General features: G+C 45.2%; 1 protein-coding gene across 2 annotated transcripts; it reads left to right on the top strand.

Moving 5' to 3' along the window:
• Nucleotides 1-548: 548 nt before the first annotated feature.
• Nucleotides 549-6,800, top strand: LOC129650538 (double homeobox protein 4C-like). Of its 2 annotated transcripts, XR_008713810.1 has the most exons (4): nt 549-1,132; nt 2,144-2,319; nt 3,137-3,247; nt 5,584-6,800. XR_008713810.1 is itself a non-coding variant. In XM_055579150.1 (3 exons), the coding sequence occupies exons 1-3, from the start codon at nt 1,120-1,122 to the stop codon at nt 6,340-6,342; spliced, it is 948 nt and encodes a 315-aa protein (XP_055435125.1). In that variant the 5' UTR covers nt 985-1,119; the 3' UTR covers nt 6,343-6,800. The 2 variants fall into 2 exon arrangements, 1 of the variants encoding a protein (XP_055435125.1); XM_055579150.1 differs by lacking the exon at nt 3,137-3,247 and having other exon boundaries at nt 985-1,132.
• Nucleotides 6,801-19,114: the final 12,314 nt, after the last annotated feature.

Genomic DNA, 19,114 nt, shown 5'->3' with positions numbered 1-19,114 from the left:
AAACTGAAGCTACAATACTTTCTCCACTTGATGTGAAGAGGTGGTAAAGACCCTAATGCTGAGAAAGACTGAGGGCAGGAGAAGAGGGGGCAACAGAAGTTGAGGTGGTTATAAATAGCATCACGGACTCAACTGACATGAGTTTGAGCAAAATCCTGGAGATAGTGAAGGACAGGGAAGCCTGGTGTGCTGCAGTCCAAGGGGTTGCAAAGAGTAAGATGCGACTGAGTGATTGAACAACAGCAACAACAAAATGTGATCATATCTAGTGCCCCGCCCTGTTTGTTAATCACCACAATGAGATAAGCAAAAGGTCATGCAGCTTCCCACCCCTTTCTCTCCTGGTACCTGCACCTTGGGGGCAGTTTGCAACTTATTTCCTTTGTATTTTCCTGGAATTATAGTCTACTAAAATTCCCTTGAGATTTGCTCAGTCCATTGGAATTCAAGAAAAGTGGGCCCTGATATAATGTCTAAATCTTGACTCATGACCTTCTATGTATTAGGTAGGCACAGCAGCTGCTTTTATAATAACATAGTTCATTTCATGATTAAAAAAAATTTTTTTTTCTTTATTTAAATGTTGATCAGAGGAAATGGTTAAGGAACTTTCAGTAGCAAGTTCTGTAGTAACGGGGTAGGAAAGTGTGACTCAGTCTGGCCCTATGTTTGCTACTGGGGGACGTCTGCTGTTGGGCGACGCTTGCCGCACTGCACCTGGGCATATTGTGGGTGCAGAAGGGTTGCCTTTCATTCCTTAACTAATTCATCTGCCGTCATATCCCTTAAAACCAATCACCTTGATGACGCTGTGTGGTCTGGTCTACGCTATTCTGCGACGGGGTGGGAGCAATCTCCAATCACGTTTCCTAAATCCTGACGCAGTGCTCAATGACTCAGTAGCTGCGCCAAGTCCGAGAGGTGAACGCACCGGAACTAGTGCTCTTCCGAGAGCGCCTGGCCACTCCCAGAACTACTTTTAGAGAAGATTGCATTAAGGGAGGGGGCCTTGGAAGGTGTTTAAAAGGGGCTTGACTGGGTGGGTCCCTCCAGAGCCTCTACCGGACTCTGGGTAGTTCTGGCTGAAGTTCCTTGATCGTCTGGAGGCCCATCCTCACCATGTCTTCGGAGGGTAAGTCCTTGGGAGGAGGGCTGTTGTGACGAATGCGGAGAGTCTGGGCTGTGGGGTATCGGCAGGGCTCACCTGGAGTGATTTGAAGTTTTCTGTTCACTGTGCCATTTAGTGCTGAGACTTGGAAAGGCTAACTAGATCAGGCCCTGAAAAAGCCTCCTTAGAGAAGGAGCTTAAGATGGTAGTAGGCACCCATCATGGTACGTTTTTTTTTCCCTTAAATTCAGAAATGTGGAAAGTTCACTTTGCAGGATGCAGCGGTTCTAGATTGCTTTGAGGAGGGCTTAAAGGGGGAAGGGAGCCTAACTTCTCCAGGGCCTGACATTTTGCCCATTTTTCATCAGAGAGTGAATTCGGTTTAGAACTGAGTCAGTGGTGAGCCCAGTTCTAATGGACTTGGGAGCCCAAAGCTAAAATTGAGGACTGAGGAGCTTGCCCTAGTTACAAGCAGAAATGCAAATATTAATGTGTGTAATTCCACGATATTTGGTTTTTCTCAGATGAGATTTCCTCGTTTTAATTTTTGACATCTCCTAATAGCTGCATATTTTGAGTCCTCTCATAGGTGGTGGGTACATATTAGTGGGGGTCTTGACAGACACATCTGGGCATTCCCAGGCCAGTGTCTGGACCTGTGCATTGCGTTGTCATTATAATTTATATGGCAGATGCCCCAAGAATTGTTTGGGGTGCACCGACGTTTTCGGTATCGGCAAGATGTGCAGGTAGAATCCCTGAGTTGGGAGCTGAGGGAAAGTTGGGAGCTGAGGGAGAGTCGGTATTTCATGGGATTCCTCTGAGGGTGCCAGGCCAGGAGCAGAATCCCAGGAGTGGGCTTGCGAGAGCTCTGCAAGGGGGCCTAAGCTTCCTGCCCAGAAACAAAATTCCTTCTCTTTGGGAGGTTGCAGACTGAGCAAGTCTCAGCTCTCACACACAGATCCCGGAGTTACAAGTGAACCGAAATGTGAGGCCTGAGGCTAAAGTCTGTTTCTTGTTCTGGATCTGTTCTAGAGTCTCTTTCAGGACCTGCTCCAGAGTCTCAAGGAGGCCAGAGGCGTAGGAGAACCAAGTACGACAAAAATCAGTACAAGATTCTTTCTGAGGCTTTCAAAAGTGACGCGTACCCCGATATTAATGTCAGAATGGCTCTGGCCGAGCGAATCAAGGTTCCTGAGCCAAGAATCCAGGTAAATATGTAAATCCTTGACAGGAGGGTGGGGCTGGGTGAGGGACCAGCCCATGTATTAACTGCCTGTTTTTAATACTGGTTTAAAAAGCCCTGCTTTGAGTAAATCCTCTTAATATTGCTGTGAGGTAGACATTATCCCCATTTATAGGAAAATAAAGGTTAGAGGTTAGTAATTTAGGTTACTACTCTGGCAAGGGGTAGAGTCTAAACTGGCTTCTCTGGGTTCTGTCAAATATTTACCATGTTAGAAATTGAAAACTGAGAATTAAAAAAAGGGGGGGGAAAAGAAATTGAAACTGAGAAATCTCAAAATATTCACTAATTCAGTAAAAATAACCATAATAAACCTGTGCTGCAGTCCATGACGTCGCAGAGTCTTAGCGACTGAACAACAATAAACTGGTTACGTTACTTGTTAACTTTTAAGTATTTTTTAAGAAAAGCAACCGTAGTCTCAAAGCCTGAACACTGTCTCAGAGGAATGGCTGAACAAGACTCAGAAGCTGGTTTCTCAGTTCTTTGCATTCCCTTTGCTGTACCAGCTCTCTGGGGCTCTGGGAATCACAGAGAATATAGGAAGAGAGGAAAAGAGCAGAGGCAAATTACATCTGGGTGTTGTAAAGAAAATGGTTTTGATTTCACAGGGACCCCCCAAAGGGGGCTGGAGGTCCCAGGGATCTTGGATCTTTTGGATCTCTGGGTCACAGCCTTGGGGGCACACTGTAGCCTCTCTGATTGCTCCTCCAGGAAGTCTACTGGGATGAGTCTGGGTCCAGCCTGGGAATTCAAATAACACCCCCTCCTCTGCCCTCTAGGTGATTGAAGTGTGAGGTCAAGTCTGAAAACTGCTGCTGCTGCTCTTAATGAAATTCAGGTCTCTGAGGGCGGAGCTGGAATATACACAGGCTGTTTAGAAAGCCTCCCAGGTGATTCTGATGTGTAGCTAGGATTGAAATCTCTGTTCTTGACCAGTGGTTTTCAGTCCTAGATTAACGTCTCCTGCACTGGCAGGCAGATTCTTTACCGCTAGTGCTATCTGGGAAGCCCAAGCACCAATGCAGGAGACGTTAAGAGACTAAGAGACTTGGGTTCGATCCCTGGGTTGGGAAGATCCCCTGGAGGAGGGAATGGCAAACCACTTCAGTATTTTTGCCTGGAGAATCCTATGGACAGAGGAGCCTGGCGGGCTACGGTCCATAGGGTCACACAGAGTTGTACATTACTGAAGCGACTTAGCAGGCAGGCAGGTACACTTCACGACCACTTATGGGCAGAAGCACTGGGTTCAGAAGTTTAGTAAAAGGTTCTGGGGTTCCGTTTATACTTCAGGTAGCATCTGGAGCCAGATGGGAAACCTTGAAGTTCAAAAGCTCAGCTATGGGACATCCCTCTGGGGGCACCTGGTAGACACCCTATTAGGGCCAGAGAGTGAAAGTCGATTAGTCGTGTCCAGCTCTTTGCCACCCAGTGCCTGCCAGACTCTTTTGTCCATGGGATTTCCCAAAGGGACAATAATGGAGTGGATTGCCATTCCCTTCTCCAGGGGTCTGTCCTTTCCAGGGATTGAGCCCAGGTCTCTTACATTGCAGGCAGATTCTTTACCATCTGAGCCACCTGGGAAACCCAATTAGGGGCCAGAGAGACTGGGAAAGTTTCCTGGTTAGAGATCAGCTTAGCATTTGCAAAGGCCAGGGTGTGGGGGAAGAAGCCAGCATCCTGTGCCTACTTGGAGGTGGGCTTGCCTTGGGGCCAGGGTGTGTATAGGAGAGTGCAGGGTTGGAATTTTGGGAATGTCCCTCCTCCCTCACCCCTCTGCTCTAAGTTTGGGCCTTTATCCTGCAGTTTCCCTGGGGGAGTTGTTTTCCCTAAGGGAAAAGAAAATGCATGGGAATTGTCTGTAAAGTTCCTTTATTGTTCTGTTCCATCTTCAGGGCTTGCCCAGTGGCTAGGCCTATAAAGAGGCCACTGTTGTGGTCCTGGAGGGCAAAGGGGAGGCCTGGCAGAACTGGACCAGGGTGAGGGGTGAAGAGGAACCTCCAGGAGGAGTAGCCCTGGGGGAAGTAGAACCGCATCTCAAATCTAGAGGAGGCAGAGAGGAGGCCTGCCTGGGAATGGGAAGAGAAGAGGACTGCCTGTTGTCGGGCAAAGGAGAGGAGGTGGGACTAACAAGTGTCTTGCTCCCAGGCCTCACCTGTCCAAGGTGAGGTCCTGAAAGGACCCACAGAGGAACTGACACTGAACTAGGGGGCTTGGGGCGAAAAGGGGTTTTACTCAGAGGGGTTCTGTCTTATAAACTAAAAAATGATTACCACTGTACAGCTTACCTAACACCTCATTCTGTCACATAGTTAACATTTCTTTTTTATGTCAAGAGCATTAAACATCTGTCTACTTTCTTAGCAACTTTCAAGTATTCTTTACAATTTTATTAGCTGTAATCACCATGCTGTAATTAGATCTCCAGAACTTGTTAATCTTATGACCTGAGAGTTGGTACCCTTTGACCAGCATCTGTCCAGTCCCATCCGCCCTGACCCCCCGGCCTCCCCCGCCATGGGAGGATGCTTCTTTCAAAGATAATCTTGATAAGAAGGGGTGAGTTGCAGTTGGCAGAGAAGAGAAGAGCCAGGAGTGAAAGTGAAAGCACAGTGAAAGTGCAGACAAGGATTGGAAAGTAAAATGGGAGAGAAAGGGTGTGTCGCTATGGCGGCCTCCACACAGCGTCCTGGGTTGTGGGACGCATGCGCACATGATGCCTTGGGGAGCTTTGCCCGGATGGTTAAGGTTGGGCCACACCTTGAATGGTTTGAATCAGCTTGCTGCTGCTGCTAAGTCGCTTCAGTTGTGTCCGACTCTGTGCAACCCCATAGACGGCAGCCCACCAGGCTTCCCCAAACCCTGGGATTCTCCTGGCAAGAACACTGGAGTGGGTTGCCATTTCCTTCTCCGATGCATGAAAGTGAAAGTCAAGTCGCTCAGTCGTGTCCGACTCCTAGAGACCCCATGGACTGCAGCCTACCAGGCTCCTCTGTCCATGGGATTTTCCAGGCAAGAGTACTGGAGTGGGGTGCCATTGCCTTTTCCGTGAATCAGCTTACCACAAATTTTACTTTTATTCTGAATTCTACCTTAAGTCACATGCTCCTTGGTGGTGATAATTATAGGACTGGGCTTAATTGGAAAATGTCTTTTGTCTCCCCATCCCTGTGACTCAGTGTCTCTTCCTTTCTCCATCTCCCTCCCCCTATCCCCGCCCCTCTAGGTGTGGTTTCAGAACAGAAGAGCTCGAGATCCTCGCAAGAACACAAAGGAAAAGGCACGCCCCCCAGTTCCAGAACCCATTCATGGAAGAGTTGGCGCCCCAGTTCCAAGACCCAGTCAGGGTGGACTCTGTGCCCCCAACTGCCCTTGCCAGCAGTGTCTTCTGGCGGCCCAGAAGAATGCCAGTTTATTTTCCTTGAAGCCAGGGAATGCTTCTGATCAAGCTGGTTTTGGTGGGTATGTTGGTAACCCAAGCATGAATATGGCCTCGCATAACCTGCCAACTGCAGCTGATGAGCCTTCCGGAGACCTGCGCTACTCTTTCTCCTCGAGCTTCAGCCTCCACTATTTCTCCTCAGGCTTCAACCCCAAAGTTCTCAATGCTTCCCAACAGTCCTCTCCACAACTGGAAGCTGGCTGTGCAGAGACTTATTTGGGGGGCCCCGAACAGCTCCTGGCTCAAGGGGATGAGGCCCCGCAGGGATACGGGCAGTGTGCCCCCTCTGGTGAACAGCAGCCATGGTGGAGCTGGCAGCCTTCGCCTGCTCTGAAGCCAGAGATGGAATTCGAGCAGCCACCATCCCAGAGCCTGGAGGCCGCTGTGCCACCGAGGTCCTGTTGGTCACTTCCACCTATTCCAGCCTCTTCACCTCCTCAACCCCCTCTGCCCCAGGAGCTGTGTTCCCATCCTGCTTCTTCTCAGCCCTTTCCAAAGAAGGCACCTGCCCATGATAGGAACCTGTTCCATCCCTACCTCTGAGAAAGGACCTTGGTGGGAGGCCCTAGGCACCCCAGCCCTCTCTGGGAGCAGCACTTAAACTCCTGCTACAACAAAACAGTGGACATAACCTAAGCAAGTGTGAGTCAGGTCACAGATGAAATCAGCTAGGGCTCATCTATACTTTTTAATAGTATGCAAAATTGAAAAAGGATTTGAAGATTTGTGTATTTATGCTGGAGAGATATAGACATATTTCTAATGAAATGCAGTTGTCAAGATGGAAGGGCATAAAGTGCAGGGGATATGGGCAGGCAGAGGACCTAAGGGGTTTCCTTAGGTGGGAGGAAAAGGGATCTTTGGAAGTCTATCTGTCCTGCCTTTTTATCAATATGATTCACTTGATCAATATGAAGCACTTAAATGTTCTGTAAACCTTAGAAGGGATTGCGGGGTAGGGTGAGGGCTGATTTGTAGAAATAAACTCAATACTCAAAGAATGGGATTCACTGTGGCTATTTCTGTGGCCTGGAATGGATCCTCCCTCTTCTCTGTGTGCACGCTGCCCACTTCCCTTGTCCAGCCAGGTGTGTCTTCCCTCTGGACTTTGAACAGATCCCTGCTCCTGGGCAAACAGTTTCCTGAAAGCAAGTCCTCCTCCCAACTCACTCTGTATGGCCAAATGCAAACCCCAATGTAGAATGAATGGGTTTGAGTAGAGAGATATTGGAAGGTGAATGCAAATGAATCTCTTCTTTTCAGTTCACAGTGTAGCCTGGGTCCCTCTGGTACCTACCCATCTATGCCAAGAGGGAGAGGGTGAGAAGCACACCTGTGTGGAGGAAATCTTAGCCAGGGGGACTGAACCCTCAAGGTTGGAGAAATTATATAAAGATGCTTCTTGTTCATGTGGCAGACTACCTTCAAGGTTACAGAGTAGCAAAACTTAGCTTTACCCAGTTTATAAATAAGGATCTGGTGTACACCAGAGATGAACTCCAGCAGCCTTAAATTGCTCTGCACAGTCTGATTTTAAGGAAAACTAGGAGTTGAGCACACCCACTCCAGTACTCTTGCCTGGAAAATCCCATGGATGGAGGAGCCTGGTGGGCTACAGTCCATGGGGTCTCTAGGAGTCGGACAGGACTGAGAGACTTCACTTTCACTTTTCACTTTCATGCATTGGAGAAGGAAATGGCAACCCACTCCAGTGTTCTTGCCTGGAGAATCCCAGGGATGGGGGAGCCTGGTGGGCTGCCGTCTATGGGGTTGCACAGAGTCGGACACAACTGAAGTGACCTAGCAGCAGCAGCAGCAGCATCAGGGGTTGAGCACAGGCTGTTTGACCACAGAAATGTCCAATTTCACCTTCCTTGCTTCCTTGCCATTCTGTGACGTTAAAGTACCAACACACAAACTGCCAGGAAGGCCTCATAGCCTGATCTACATTGTCAGCACCTTGGGTTTTGACTCCAGACTACTCAGGTTTCATCAGTAGACATCTTTCTAGCTTCAAACGCCATTCTTCACCCCCATTTTCCTTCCCAAATGGCAGTACCAGGTGAAGAGGGAATGAGAGTACCACCAGATCTTGCAGGAGGGCAAAGCAGCAGGCTGCCCTGTGCCCACAGAGGGTGTCAGGAAACTGCTCCTGTGTGTCTTCATGGGGGGATATGCTGAGTTTCCCAGGTCTGGGGCTCAAAGAGACAGAAGCAGAGCTGCATGGTAGGAGACTGGATGGCTGTCTTCTGTTCAAATGGAGCAGAAGGCTTGGCTGAACACTGACTTTTATAAGGCTTCTCTCTGGTCCCCTGTCTTTCTGCCCCTATAGTGCCTTACAATGTGTGAAATCCACATTGGAATGGATTAATAAACATTAGTTAGCCCTTATATTTATCAAGTTGTAGTAAAAAGAGAAGACACTGATTCACGAACTATTTACTCATATATGCCATGGCAAAGCTGGCCATGGAATCTGCATATGCTAAGATGATTGGTGAGTGATGGTCTTTCTCTGAAATTAGACTTCAGCGTTTCCAAGTTTCTTGTAGGTGGAAAAGAAGTAAAAGATGCTGTCTCTTGCTTTTTGTCTCTAGTTTTCTTACATTCTTTGCAGGAAATTTGTCCTCAACAAGGGCAAGTTCTTGGGAATTCCTTGGGGGTCCATTTTTTTAGGATTCAGTGCTTTAACTTCCCAGGCCTGGGTTCAATTTCTAGTTAGGGTTCTAAAATCCAGCAAGTCACACAGCATGGCCAAAACAAAAGCAAAACAAAACAACTAAACAACAACAACAAATGAAAAACATGGACAAAGTCTTTGTTGTTCAGTCACTAAGTCATGTCTGACTCTTTGAGACCCCATGAACTGTAGCATGCCAGATTCCTTTATCCTCCACTATCTCCTGGAGTTTGCTCAAATTCATGTCCATTGAGTCAGTGATGTTATTTAACCATCTCATCCTCTGCTGCCTCCTTCTCTTTTTGCTTTCAGTCTTTCCTAGCATCAGGGTCTTTTCTAATCAGTCAGCTCTTCACATCAGGTGGCCAAAGTATTGGAGCTTCACCAAGATCTTTAGGAAATCAGTATTTGGAAGGAAATGATTTAGGATATATAACCAGGGATATATAACTATGCTCCTGGTCTTCTCAGATGCTGCTCTGTTGCTAAGTCGCTTCAGTCGTGTCCAACTCTGTGAGACCCCATAGATGGCAGCCCACCAGCCTCTGCCATCCCTGGGATTCTCCAGGCAAGAACACTGGAGTGGGTTGCCATTTCCTTCTCCAATGTATGAAGTGAAAAGTGAAAGTGAAGTCGCTCAGTCGTGTCCGACTCTAGCGACCCCGTGGACTGCAGCCTACCAGGCTCCTCCATCCATGGGATTTTCTAGGCAAGAGTACTGGAGTGGGGTGCCATTGCCTTCTCCGCTTCTCAGATGAGAACTCCCTATCTCCCTTCCTTTCCCCAGGCTCTTGGGTGCTTGCTAAGCAGCTGATCAGAGAAAGCCTGAGGAATAAGGGAAGAGCCTGAAGTAAGACTGAGTTCAGTTCTGGCTCCACACTCCCTAGATATAGGGCCTGGGCGACATTTCTTCTCTTAGAGCCTAGTTTTCTTAATTACCAGGCAGCATATGAATGCCTCTCAGGCTTAGATAATGGTTCCAAGCATAAAAATAAACACAGAAAAGAGACTGCTCTGCCATTAATACAGGATAGTTACCATGGACAAAACTCAAAATGCAAATGACATGGAGGAAAAAGTAAGAGCATATATAGTGGCAGGGAAATTAATAAAGTCAGATAACAATGAATGATACCTCTCAAAAGTGAAAGTCATTCTAAATTTAAAAAAAAAAAAAAAAGCAAAACTAAAAATAGAATTGCCATGGTTTCCTGCAGTATCACTCCTGGGCATATATCCAAAGAAAACTTGCACCTCTATGTTCATAGCAGCACTATTTACAATGGCTAAGACATGGAAACAACTTAAATGTCCATCAATAGAGGAATAAATAAAGATGTGGGGACTTCCCTGGTGATCTAGTGGCCAAGACTCTGTGCACCTAATGCAGGGGCCCAGATTTGATCCTTGGTCAGGGAACTGGGTCCCACATGCCACAACTAAGAGTTCTCATGTGCAACTAAGACCTGGTGTAGCCAAATAAATAAATATTTTTTTAAAAAAAGATGTGGTACACATATATAATGGAATACTGTGCTGCTGCTGCTAAGTCACTTCAGTTGTGTCCGACTCTGTGCAACCCCATAGACGGCAGCCCACCAGGCTCCCCATCCCTGGGATTCTCCAGGCAAGAACACTGGAGTGGGTTGCCATTTCCTTCTCCAATGCATGAAAGTGAAAAGTGAAAGTGAAGTTGCTCAGTTGTGTCCGACTCTTAGCAACCCCATGGACTGCAGCCTACCAGGCTCCTCCATCCATGGGATTTTCCAGGCAAGAGTACTGGAGTGGGGTGCCATTGCCTTCTCTGATAATGGAATACTACTTAGTCATAAAAAAGAGTGTGTGTGTGTGTGTGTGTGTGTGTGTGTTAGTTGCTTAAGTCATTTCCAACTCTTTGCAACCCCATAGACTGCAGCCCACCAGGCCCCTCCATCCATGGGATTCTCCAGGCAAGAGCACTGGAGTGGATTGCCATTTCCTTCTCTGAAAAAGAATGAAGTAATGCTATTTGCAGCTACATGGATGGGCTTAGAGATTATCATACTAAGTGAAGTAAATCAGAAAGACAAATGCCATAATGATATCATCCATGTGGAATCTAAAATATGATATGTTGGAGTCCTTTAATGGACTGGGACCTGGTGGTCCAGAGTTGACAATAAGAAAGTAAAAGAGAGAGAGGCTGATATTCCCTGGTTTACACAGAAAACCAACACAGGGCTCATGAAGGCACCAGGCACCCTCTCGAGGGGGTGACGGCATAGTTAGCACCTTCTTAAGAGGGTTTTAGAAGCCTGGGCAAGAGAGTGAGCATGACGGGTTTCTACACTCCAGAAAATTAGCCAGGGAGAGAGAGAAAGAAAGACAGACCGGGGACCCAAGCTCTGATGGAGCAAAGGTGTTTTATTCAACATGGTGTGGGTATATATACTATCTTACAAGGTAGCTTTGTTCAGCAAAGATAAAGATCAAAAGTCCAGATTTACAAATTATCAAGGAAACATAAGACAATCCATATCAAAGAGAGAGGATTGTAATCACTTTTACTGTATAGTTCATAAAAAGGAAGAGGGTCGTAAATAGTTAATTTTCACCATATGGAAAAACTAACGAAGGAAATGCATGCATTCCTCAGCCCGGAGAGCGGTTTGCCTCTCCTCTTAATTCCTGAATATTCAGGAATTAATAAGGAACAGAGGATTCATGACAGATCCAAAACAGCGCACAGGAAGCCTCCTGTTAAATGCTTCCTGACAATGATACAAATGGGAATTCCCTGGTGGTTCAGTGGTTAAGACTTGGTGCTTTCACTGCCCTGGACCTGCATTTGATCCCTCATCAGAGAACTAAGATCCCACAAGTTATGTGGTGTGGCATAGCCAAAATAGAAGAGCTTAACTATGAAAGAAACAGACTCATGTAGAGAACAAACTTGTGGTTGCCAAGGGGAAGGGGGGTGGTAGGCAGCGGATGGAGAGTTTGGGATTAGCAGATACAAACTGTACATATAGAATGAATAAATGACAAAGTCCTACTATATAGCACAGGGAACTACATTCAATATCCTGTGATAAACCATAATAGGAAAGAATATGAAAAAAATATATATATACATATAGCTGAATCCCTTTGCTGTATAGGAGAAATTAATACAACATTGTAAATCAATTATACTTCAATAAAACAATTTTTAAAAAAGCAACACAAATTAGTGAAATGCTATATTTTAACCTATTAGATTAAAAATGAAACTATTTGCCATATATGGTCAAATATTTAAGGATATGCATAATAGAGCTTTGTTTATAATAGTAAAAATAAAAGGAATGAAAAAATAGAAAACTTAATTATATGGATCTTCTAGTACATGAACTATTATGAACTCATTTCAGTGTCCTAAATGAAATGTTTTCAACATCTGAGCTAGAACCATTTAGTTAATTAAATCTCCTATTTTACAGGGGAAGAATCTGAGCAGATAATTAGCCAAGTCCCAGTCTTTCTCCATTTCACCAAATCTCTTCAGCTAATTATAAATGCCTTTAAAGGCACATCAATACTGTTCAGATAAATCATATGAAACTTTTAAATACTATTGGTCCTGGGTTGGTTCAGTGCACATTATGTGCGTGCAGGTTCACTCGGTAGCTCAGTCATGTCTGACTCTTTGGGACCCCACAGAGTGTAGCCCACCAGGCTCCTCTGTCCAAGGGATTTTTCCAGCAAGAATACTGGAGTGGGTTGCCATTTCCTCCTCCAGAGGATCTTCCTGACCTAGGGATGGAACTCGAGTCTCCTACATCTCCTGGATTGACCAGCGGATTCTTTACCATTGAGCCACCCGGGAAGCCCCTCAGTACACACTGGGGATGGCCAAAGACATTTGCTGAGAAATGGCATCTTTGGGTTTTGTGGGCCAAACAAGACCAAGGGTGCCTCCCTCTCCTACACCTAGGAAACACTCAGCCCCTAGAACACATTTCACTTTTGGGAATTTCCTCTTATCTTTGCATCTTTGCAGCAGCTCTTCATTGCCTTTCAGGCCCCCTTCCTGAACAGTGGGCGAGGATGACAGAGCAAAGGTAGGAAGTTGGAGGCCTGGGGCTCACACCTGCATTTGTTTCCAAGGAAGACAAGAAAGGGAAAAGAAAAGAAGGTGAAACTGACCTTTAAGAAACTGACCCAAGAAACTAAGCTGTGGGCACTGCGGGTTTTCTGGGGAACGTACATGGCAGCTGAGAGTGGTAAACACAACCCTGTAACTCCATCTGAAGTCTTAGTTTTGCATTCTGAGTCTGCCAAGTGAGACAATCTCATGAATATAGAAAACCATTCCTGCTTACCTCACAAAGTAGAGTGTTTGAAAGAAGCTTGTGATGTAGTAAGTGCTATGTAAATGTAGGACACCTGTGATTTTGCATGGTGGGCTGGGAATGCCAGTTCAAAATTTTCAGAATGTTTGCAGACAACTGAGAAGTCAGCAAATAAAAAGAGTGAAGAAACATTTGCCCATAGACACAATAGCTCTCCATTTCAGAGTTCTTTTCAAAAGCTAATCCCAACCTTTTCTATCTGCTAAATCCAGACTAAAAATACGTATTCTCCTTGAAGTGTTTCCTTGTTTCTGATTTCTCGACTTCTTGGAGACCTCTCGTCTGCCTGCTTCCTTTCCTCCATTCCTGGGGATCCAGATACCTCCGTGGGTTTGACCTGGAGAAGCAAGTAGAGTGTCCTCCTCCTTCCTGGCTTTTAAGATCTTTCCTTCATTCCTTTATTTCTTTGTCTTACAACAAGTTCCCCACCTCACCTTCTCCCCTCACCCTTATCTCCTTTGAGTTAAGGCTCATGCTCATGGGATTATCGGTGAAGGCAATGGCACCCCACTCCAGTACTCTTGCCTGGAAAATCCCATGGATGGAGAAGCCTGGTAGGCTGCAGTCCATGGGGTCGCTAAGAGTCGGACACTCTGAGCGACTTCACTTTCACTTTTCACTTTCATGCATTGGAGAAGGAATGGCACCCCACTCCAGTGTTCTTGCCTGTAGAACCCCAGGGATGGGGGAGCCTGGTGGGCTGCTGTCTATGGGGTCGCATAGAGTCGGACACGACTGAAGAGACTCAGCAGCAGCAGCATGGAATTATAATTGCCATCATCTCTTCTAACATTTCCACGGCTTCCCCAGTGGCTCAGTAGTAAAGAATCCATCTGTCAATGCAGGAGACTCCAGAGATTGTGGGTTCAATCCCCGGATGGGGAAGATCCCCTTGAGGAGGAAATGGTAACCCGCTCCAGTATTCTTGCCTGGAGAATCCCAAGGACAAAGGAGCCTGGCAGGCTACATACAGTCCATAGGATCGCAAAGAGTCAGACTCGATTGAGCAGCTGAGCACACACTTCTCATTCCCAGAGATAGTGGGGAAGGGAACCTGGAATGGATGGATGATCAAAGCCATTGTTGTTCAGTCACTCAGTCATGTGTGACTTTTTGTGACCCCATGGACTGCAGCATACCAGGCTTCCCTGTTCTTCACCATCTCCTGGAGCTTACTCAAACTCATGTCCATTGAGACAGTGATGCCATCCAACCATCTCACCCTCTGTCACCCCCTTCTCCTGCCTTCAATCTTTCCCAGAATCAAGGTCTTTTCTAATGAGTGAGCTCTTCACATCAGGTGGCCGAAGTATTGGAGCTTCAGTTTCAGCATCAGTCCTTCTGATGAATATTCAGGGTTGATTTTCCTTAGGGTTGACTGGTTTGATCTCCTTGCAGTCCAAGGGACTCTCAAGAGTCTTCTCCAGCACTACATTTCAAAAGCATCATCACTTAGTCTTATTTATGATCCAACTCTCATATTCATATATGACTACTGGAAAAACCATAGCTTTGACTAGTGGACCTTTGTTGGTAAAGTAATGTCTCTGCTTTTTAATATGCTGTCTAGGTTTATCATAGCTTTTCTTCCAAGGAGCAAGCATCTTTTAATTTTATGCCCCAAATCTCAGTAATCAGCATGAATAATATTTTAATGGGATATTAAAAAACTATTAGTACTAATGCATTAAAAAAAGATGAAAGAATAGTAAATAAAGATAAGCTCTCACAGTACCACTCTGAGCCACATCAGAGCCTGAGGCAAATGGGAAAATGTGCCTCCCTATCTATGTGTTTTCTTGTGTTTCCATTAATTTTTTTTTCCAGAATGTTAAAATAGTTGAAAAAATATTGAGAAATTGCAAAGTAGGTTTATTCAACATCTAGCTGAGAAGTTAGTGAACAGCAGTTCTGGGGTGACATCAAAAGCAAATGTGAAAATGCTCTTGAGTGAGGATATTCTGAAAAATGAGATGAACTTAAAAATAAAGGCATGACACTTCACAACTGTTAGAGCAGCTATTATTAAAACCTCTACAAATAACAAATGTTGGTGTGGATATGGAGAAAAGAGAACACTGTTACATTGTTGGTGGGAATGCAGATTGGTACAGCCACTCTAGAAAACAGAATGGAGGTTTCTCAAAAAACTAAAAATAGAATTATCATATGACCTAGGAATTCCACTCCTGGGTATATATTCAAAAGCAAAAACACTAATTTGAAAAGAGTATGCACCCCAATGTTCATAGAAGCATTATTTACAGTTGCCAAGACCTAAGTGTTCATCAATAGATGAATGGATAAAGAAAATGTTATATATATATAATATATATATATATATATATATATATACACACTGTAATACTCAGTTCAGTTCAGTCACTCAGTTGTATCAGACTCTTTGTGACCCCATGAACCGCAGCACGCCAGGCCTCCCTGTCCATCACCAACTCCCGGAGTTCTCTCAAACTCACATCCATCGAGTCGGTGATGCCATCCAGCCATCTCATCCTCTGTCGTCCCCTTCTCCTCCTGCCCCCAATCCCTCCCAGCATCAGAGTCTTTTCCAATGAGTCAACTCTTTGCATGAGGTGGCCAAAGCACTGGCGTTTCAGCTTTAGCATCATTCCTTCCAAAGAACATTCAAGGCTGATCTCCTTTCGAATGGACTGGTTGGATCTCCCTGCAGTCCAAGGGACTCTCAAGAGTCTTCTCCAACACCACAGTTCAAAAGCATCAATTCTTCGGCGCTCAGCTTTCTTCACAGTCCAACTCTCACATCCATACATGACCACTGGAAAAACTATATACTACTCAGCCATAAAAAAGAACTACATTTTGCCATTTGCAGCAATATGAATGGACTTGGAGGGCATTATGCTAAGTAAAATAAGTCAGACAGTTCAGTTCAGTTCAGTCGCTCAGTCATGTCCAACTCTTTGTGACCCCCATGAACTGCAGCACGGCAGGCCTTCCTGTCCATCACCAACTCCCGGAGTCCACCCAAACCCATGTCCATCTAGTCGGTGATGCCATCCAACCATCTCATCCTCTGTCGTCCCCTTCTCCCCCTGCCCAAAATCCTTCCCAGCATCAGGGTCTTTTCCAATGAGTCAGCTCTTCGCATCAGGTGGCCAAAGTATTGGAGTTTCAGCTTCAGCATCAGTCCTTCCAATGAATATTCAGGACTAGAGAAACACACATATATTGTATGATATCACTTATATGTATAATCTAAAAAATACAACAAACAAGTGACAATAACATACAGGAAGCAGACTCACAGATACAGAGAAGAAACTGGTGGTTGCCAGTGGAGGGGAGAGGGACAATAAGAGGTGGGGAAGAGAAGATACAAACTACTGGATGTAGAAGATAGGCTCAAGGATGTATTGTACAACACAGGGAATATAGCCAACATTTTGGCTTTAGTAACTTTGGGGAAAGTAACCTTTAAGAATGGTATAAAAATTAAGAAACAAGTTAGGAAATTCTCTGGTGGTCCAGGGGTTAGAACTTGGTGCTTTCACTGCCCAAGGCCTGGATTCAGTTCCTGGTGGAGGAACTAGGTCCCTCAAGCTTCTCAGTGCAGCCAAAAGGGTAAAGTAAACAATAAATAAAAATAAAGGCACGAGACACATGCCTGTAGGAACATGATTAACCTTGAACAAGACTTAGCAGACACAACAATAAAGTTTTCCCATCTCGAGAACTTAATACAAAAGAGAAATCCGGAAGAACTGTTGACTAAAAAAGAACAAACCTTAAACTCTACTTAAGGTGATTAGCCATAACTGGCTTCTTGCTGTTGTTTAGTCACTCAGCGGTGTCTGACTCTTTTGTGACCCTATGGACTTAGCACCCCCCCAGGTACTACTGTTCATGGGATTTCCCAGAAAGAATACTGCAGTGGGTTGCCTTCTCCAGGGGGCTCTTCCCCTCCCAGGGATGGCACCCTTGACTCCTGCATTGCAGGCTGACTCACTGAGAGACTGAACTGGACAGAACAACCTCTGAGCCACCAGGGAAGCCCCAGTTAGCCTCTTAGATGAGAGGCAGTTGTGGAAATGCTCACCTTCCAGGAGACAGAAACCTCTCCATGGCCCTACGAATGATAATCAGAAACTGGTGAAAGAGGCAGATATTTAAAAACTAAGTCAACAGGGCAATGAGGGAACAATGGGAAAAATGTATAAAATGCCCTCGGGGGTTGGGGTGAGGGTGTGTGGAGTCTCACGGTGCGCAACTGAAGATAAAGTCGCCATCTGGGTTCTCAGGTCAGATACCTGCGAGTACTCTTGATCACCTCTCACAGAAAGTTCTTTTATCACACAGTCCGGTTTTCCTACCTCCTTAACGTCTCTCAGAGAGCTCTGTCAGCGTCTCCCGCCTCTGGTCAACATCCTTTTTGAACCCACTCCTCTTCTATGGGGACCACGACAGCAGCTCCCTAAGCAAGCAGATGCCCCCCGTATCGTCAGACACGACGATATCATGTCGTTTAGGAAGACTTGGCCCAGAAGCACGCGTGATAGAGGGTCGCCTCTATCACGCCAAACAACAAGGCCAAACACAGTATCTCAATAAATAGGACTTTTCTACACACCGTTACTGAAGTGGATTCAACATGGATAAGATTTAGGAAAGTATTCTAAAACGCGTGTGGCGCTTTTTCTGCGTAATACTTAAGTTCAGAATCACGTGATAAAAATACATTCTAAGCGTGCTTTTGAATTTAAATGCCATACACTACATGCCAGGCAGATCTGAGTCTTTAGTTTTCGTTTTCATTTTACCACATGTTGCATGTACTCATTTTGAAAAGTGGAGTGTTTTTTTCAATACTTTTGAAGAGAAACAGCACTCTCCTGCTACACCCTTCCACACAACTGATTCTTATTCCTTAAATACAAGAAGATATAATTTTTTTAGGAGCTTATCATGATTTTATACCTACATTGATATGTGACAAGCTTGTAAGAGTACTTCTTGATTTCTAGTCTTCTGATTGTCTGCTTTCTCATTATGGTAGATTAGAATTTAATTCTTTAGAAAAGGTTTGTTTGTTTTTTTTTCTTTTTTACACTTTATATATATATTTATTTAGGCTGCACTGAGTAGCTTTTGGGAATCTTAGTTCCTTAACCAAGGATCCAACCCCAGGCCTCAGAAGTGATAGTGCCCGAATCCTAACCACTGGACTGCCAGGGAATTCCTGAGAATTTAATTCTTTTGGCACCTCAATAGTTACTCCCCCTGCTCCCATTCTCTCTTCATAAAATGTAATTTCTGGGTAAATTATAGTGTTTACATTATCATGATCACAATTTTCACAGTATATTACTCATATTCATAGTGTGTCTGATTATGCTCTTTCTGGTACAGCTTCTCTTCTTCTAGACTCAATTTTGTTGCATTTATTTCAACCATTCAGTTCAGTTCAGTTCAGTCGCTCAGTCGTGTCCGACTCTTTGCGACCCCATGAATCACAGCATGCCAGGCCTCCCTGTCCATCACCAACTCCTGGAGTTCACTCAGACTCATGTCCATTGAGTCAGTGATGCCATCCAGCCATCTCACCCTCTGTCATCCCCTTCTCCTCCTGCCCCCAATCCATCCCAGCATCAGAGAGTCTTTTCCAATGAGTTAACTCTTTGCATGAGGTGGCCAAAGTACTGGAGTTTCAGCTTTAGCATCACTCCTTCCAAAGAAATCCCAGGACTGATCTCCTTTAGGATGGACTGGTTGGATCTCCTTGCAGTCCAAGGGACTCTCAAGAGTCTTCTCCAACACCACAGTTCAAAAGCATCAATTCTTCGTTGCTAAGCTTTCTTCACAGTCCAACTCTCACATCCATACATGACCACTGGAAAAACCATAGCCTTGACTAGATGAACCTTTGTTGGCAAAGTAATGTCTCTGCTTTTGAATATACTATCTAGGTTGGTCATAACTTTCCTTCCAAGGAGTAAGTGTCTTTTAATTTCATGGCTGCAGTCACCATCTGCAGTGATTTTGGAGCCCCCCAAAATAAAGTCTGACACTGTTTCCACTGTTTTCCCATCTATTTCCCATGAAGTGATGGGACCAGATGCCATGATCTTCGTTTTCTGAATGTTGAGCTTTAAGCCAACTTTTTCACTCTCCTCTTTCACTTTCATCAAGAGGCTTTTTAGTTCCTCTTCACTTTCTGCCATAAGGGTGGTGTCATCTGCATATCTGAGGTTATTGGTATTTCTCCTGGCAATCTTGATTCCAG

The sequence above is a fragment of the Bubalus kerabau genome, chromosome 4, assembly GCF_029407905.1.
Source record: "Bubalus kerabau isolate K-KA32 ecotype Philippines breed swamp buffalo chromosome 4, PCC_UOA_SB_1v2, whole genome shotgun sequence".
Lineage (NCBI taxonomy): Eukaryota > Metazoa > Chordata > Mammalia > Artiodactyla > Bovidae > Bubalus > Bubalus kerabau.
This window is presented reverse-complemented; position numbering and strand designations above follow the sequence as displayed.

Excerpts from the sequence above, each read along its gene's own strand:
- LOC129650538 (XM_055579150.1), top strand. Across the intron at positions 2,320-5,583 it reads TTCCTGAGCCAAGAATCCAG|GTGTGGTTTCAGAACAGAAG; the intron begins GTAAATATGTAA and ends CCGCCCCTCTAG.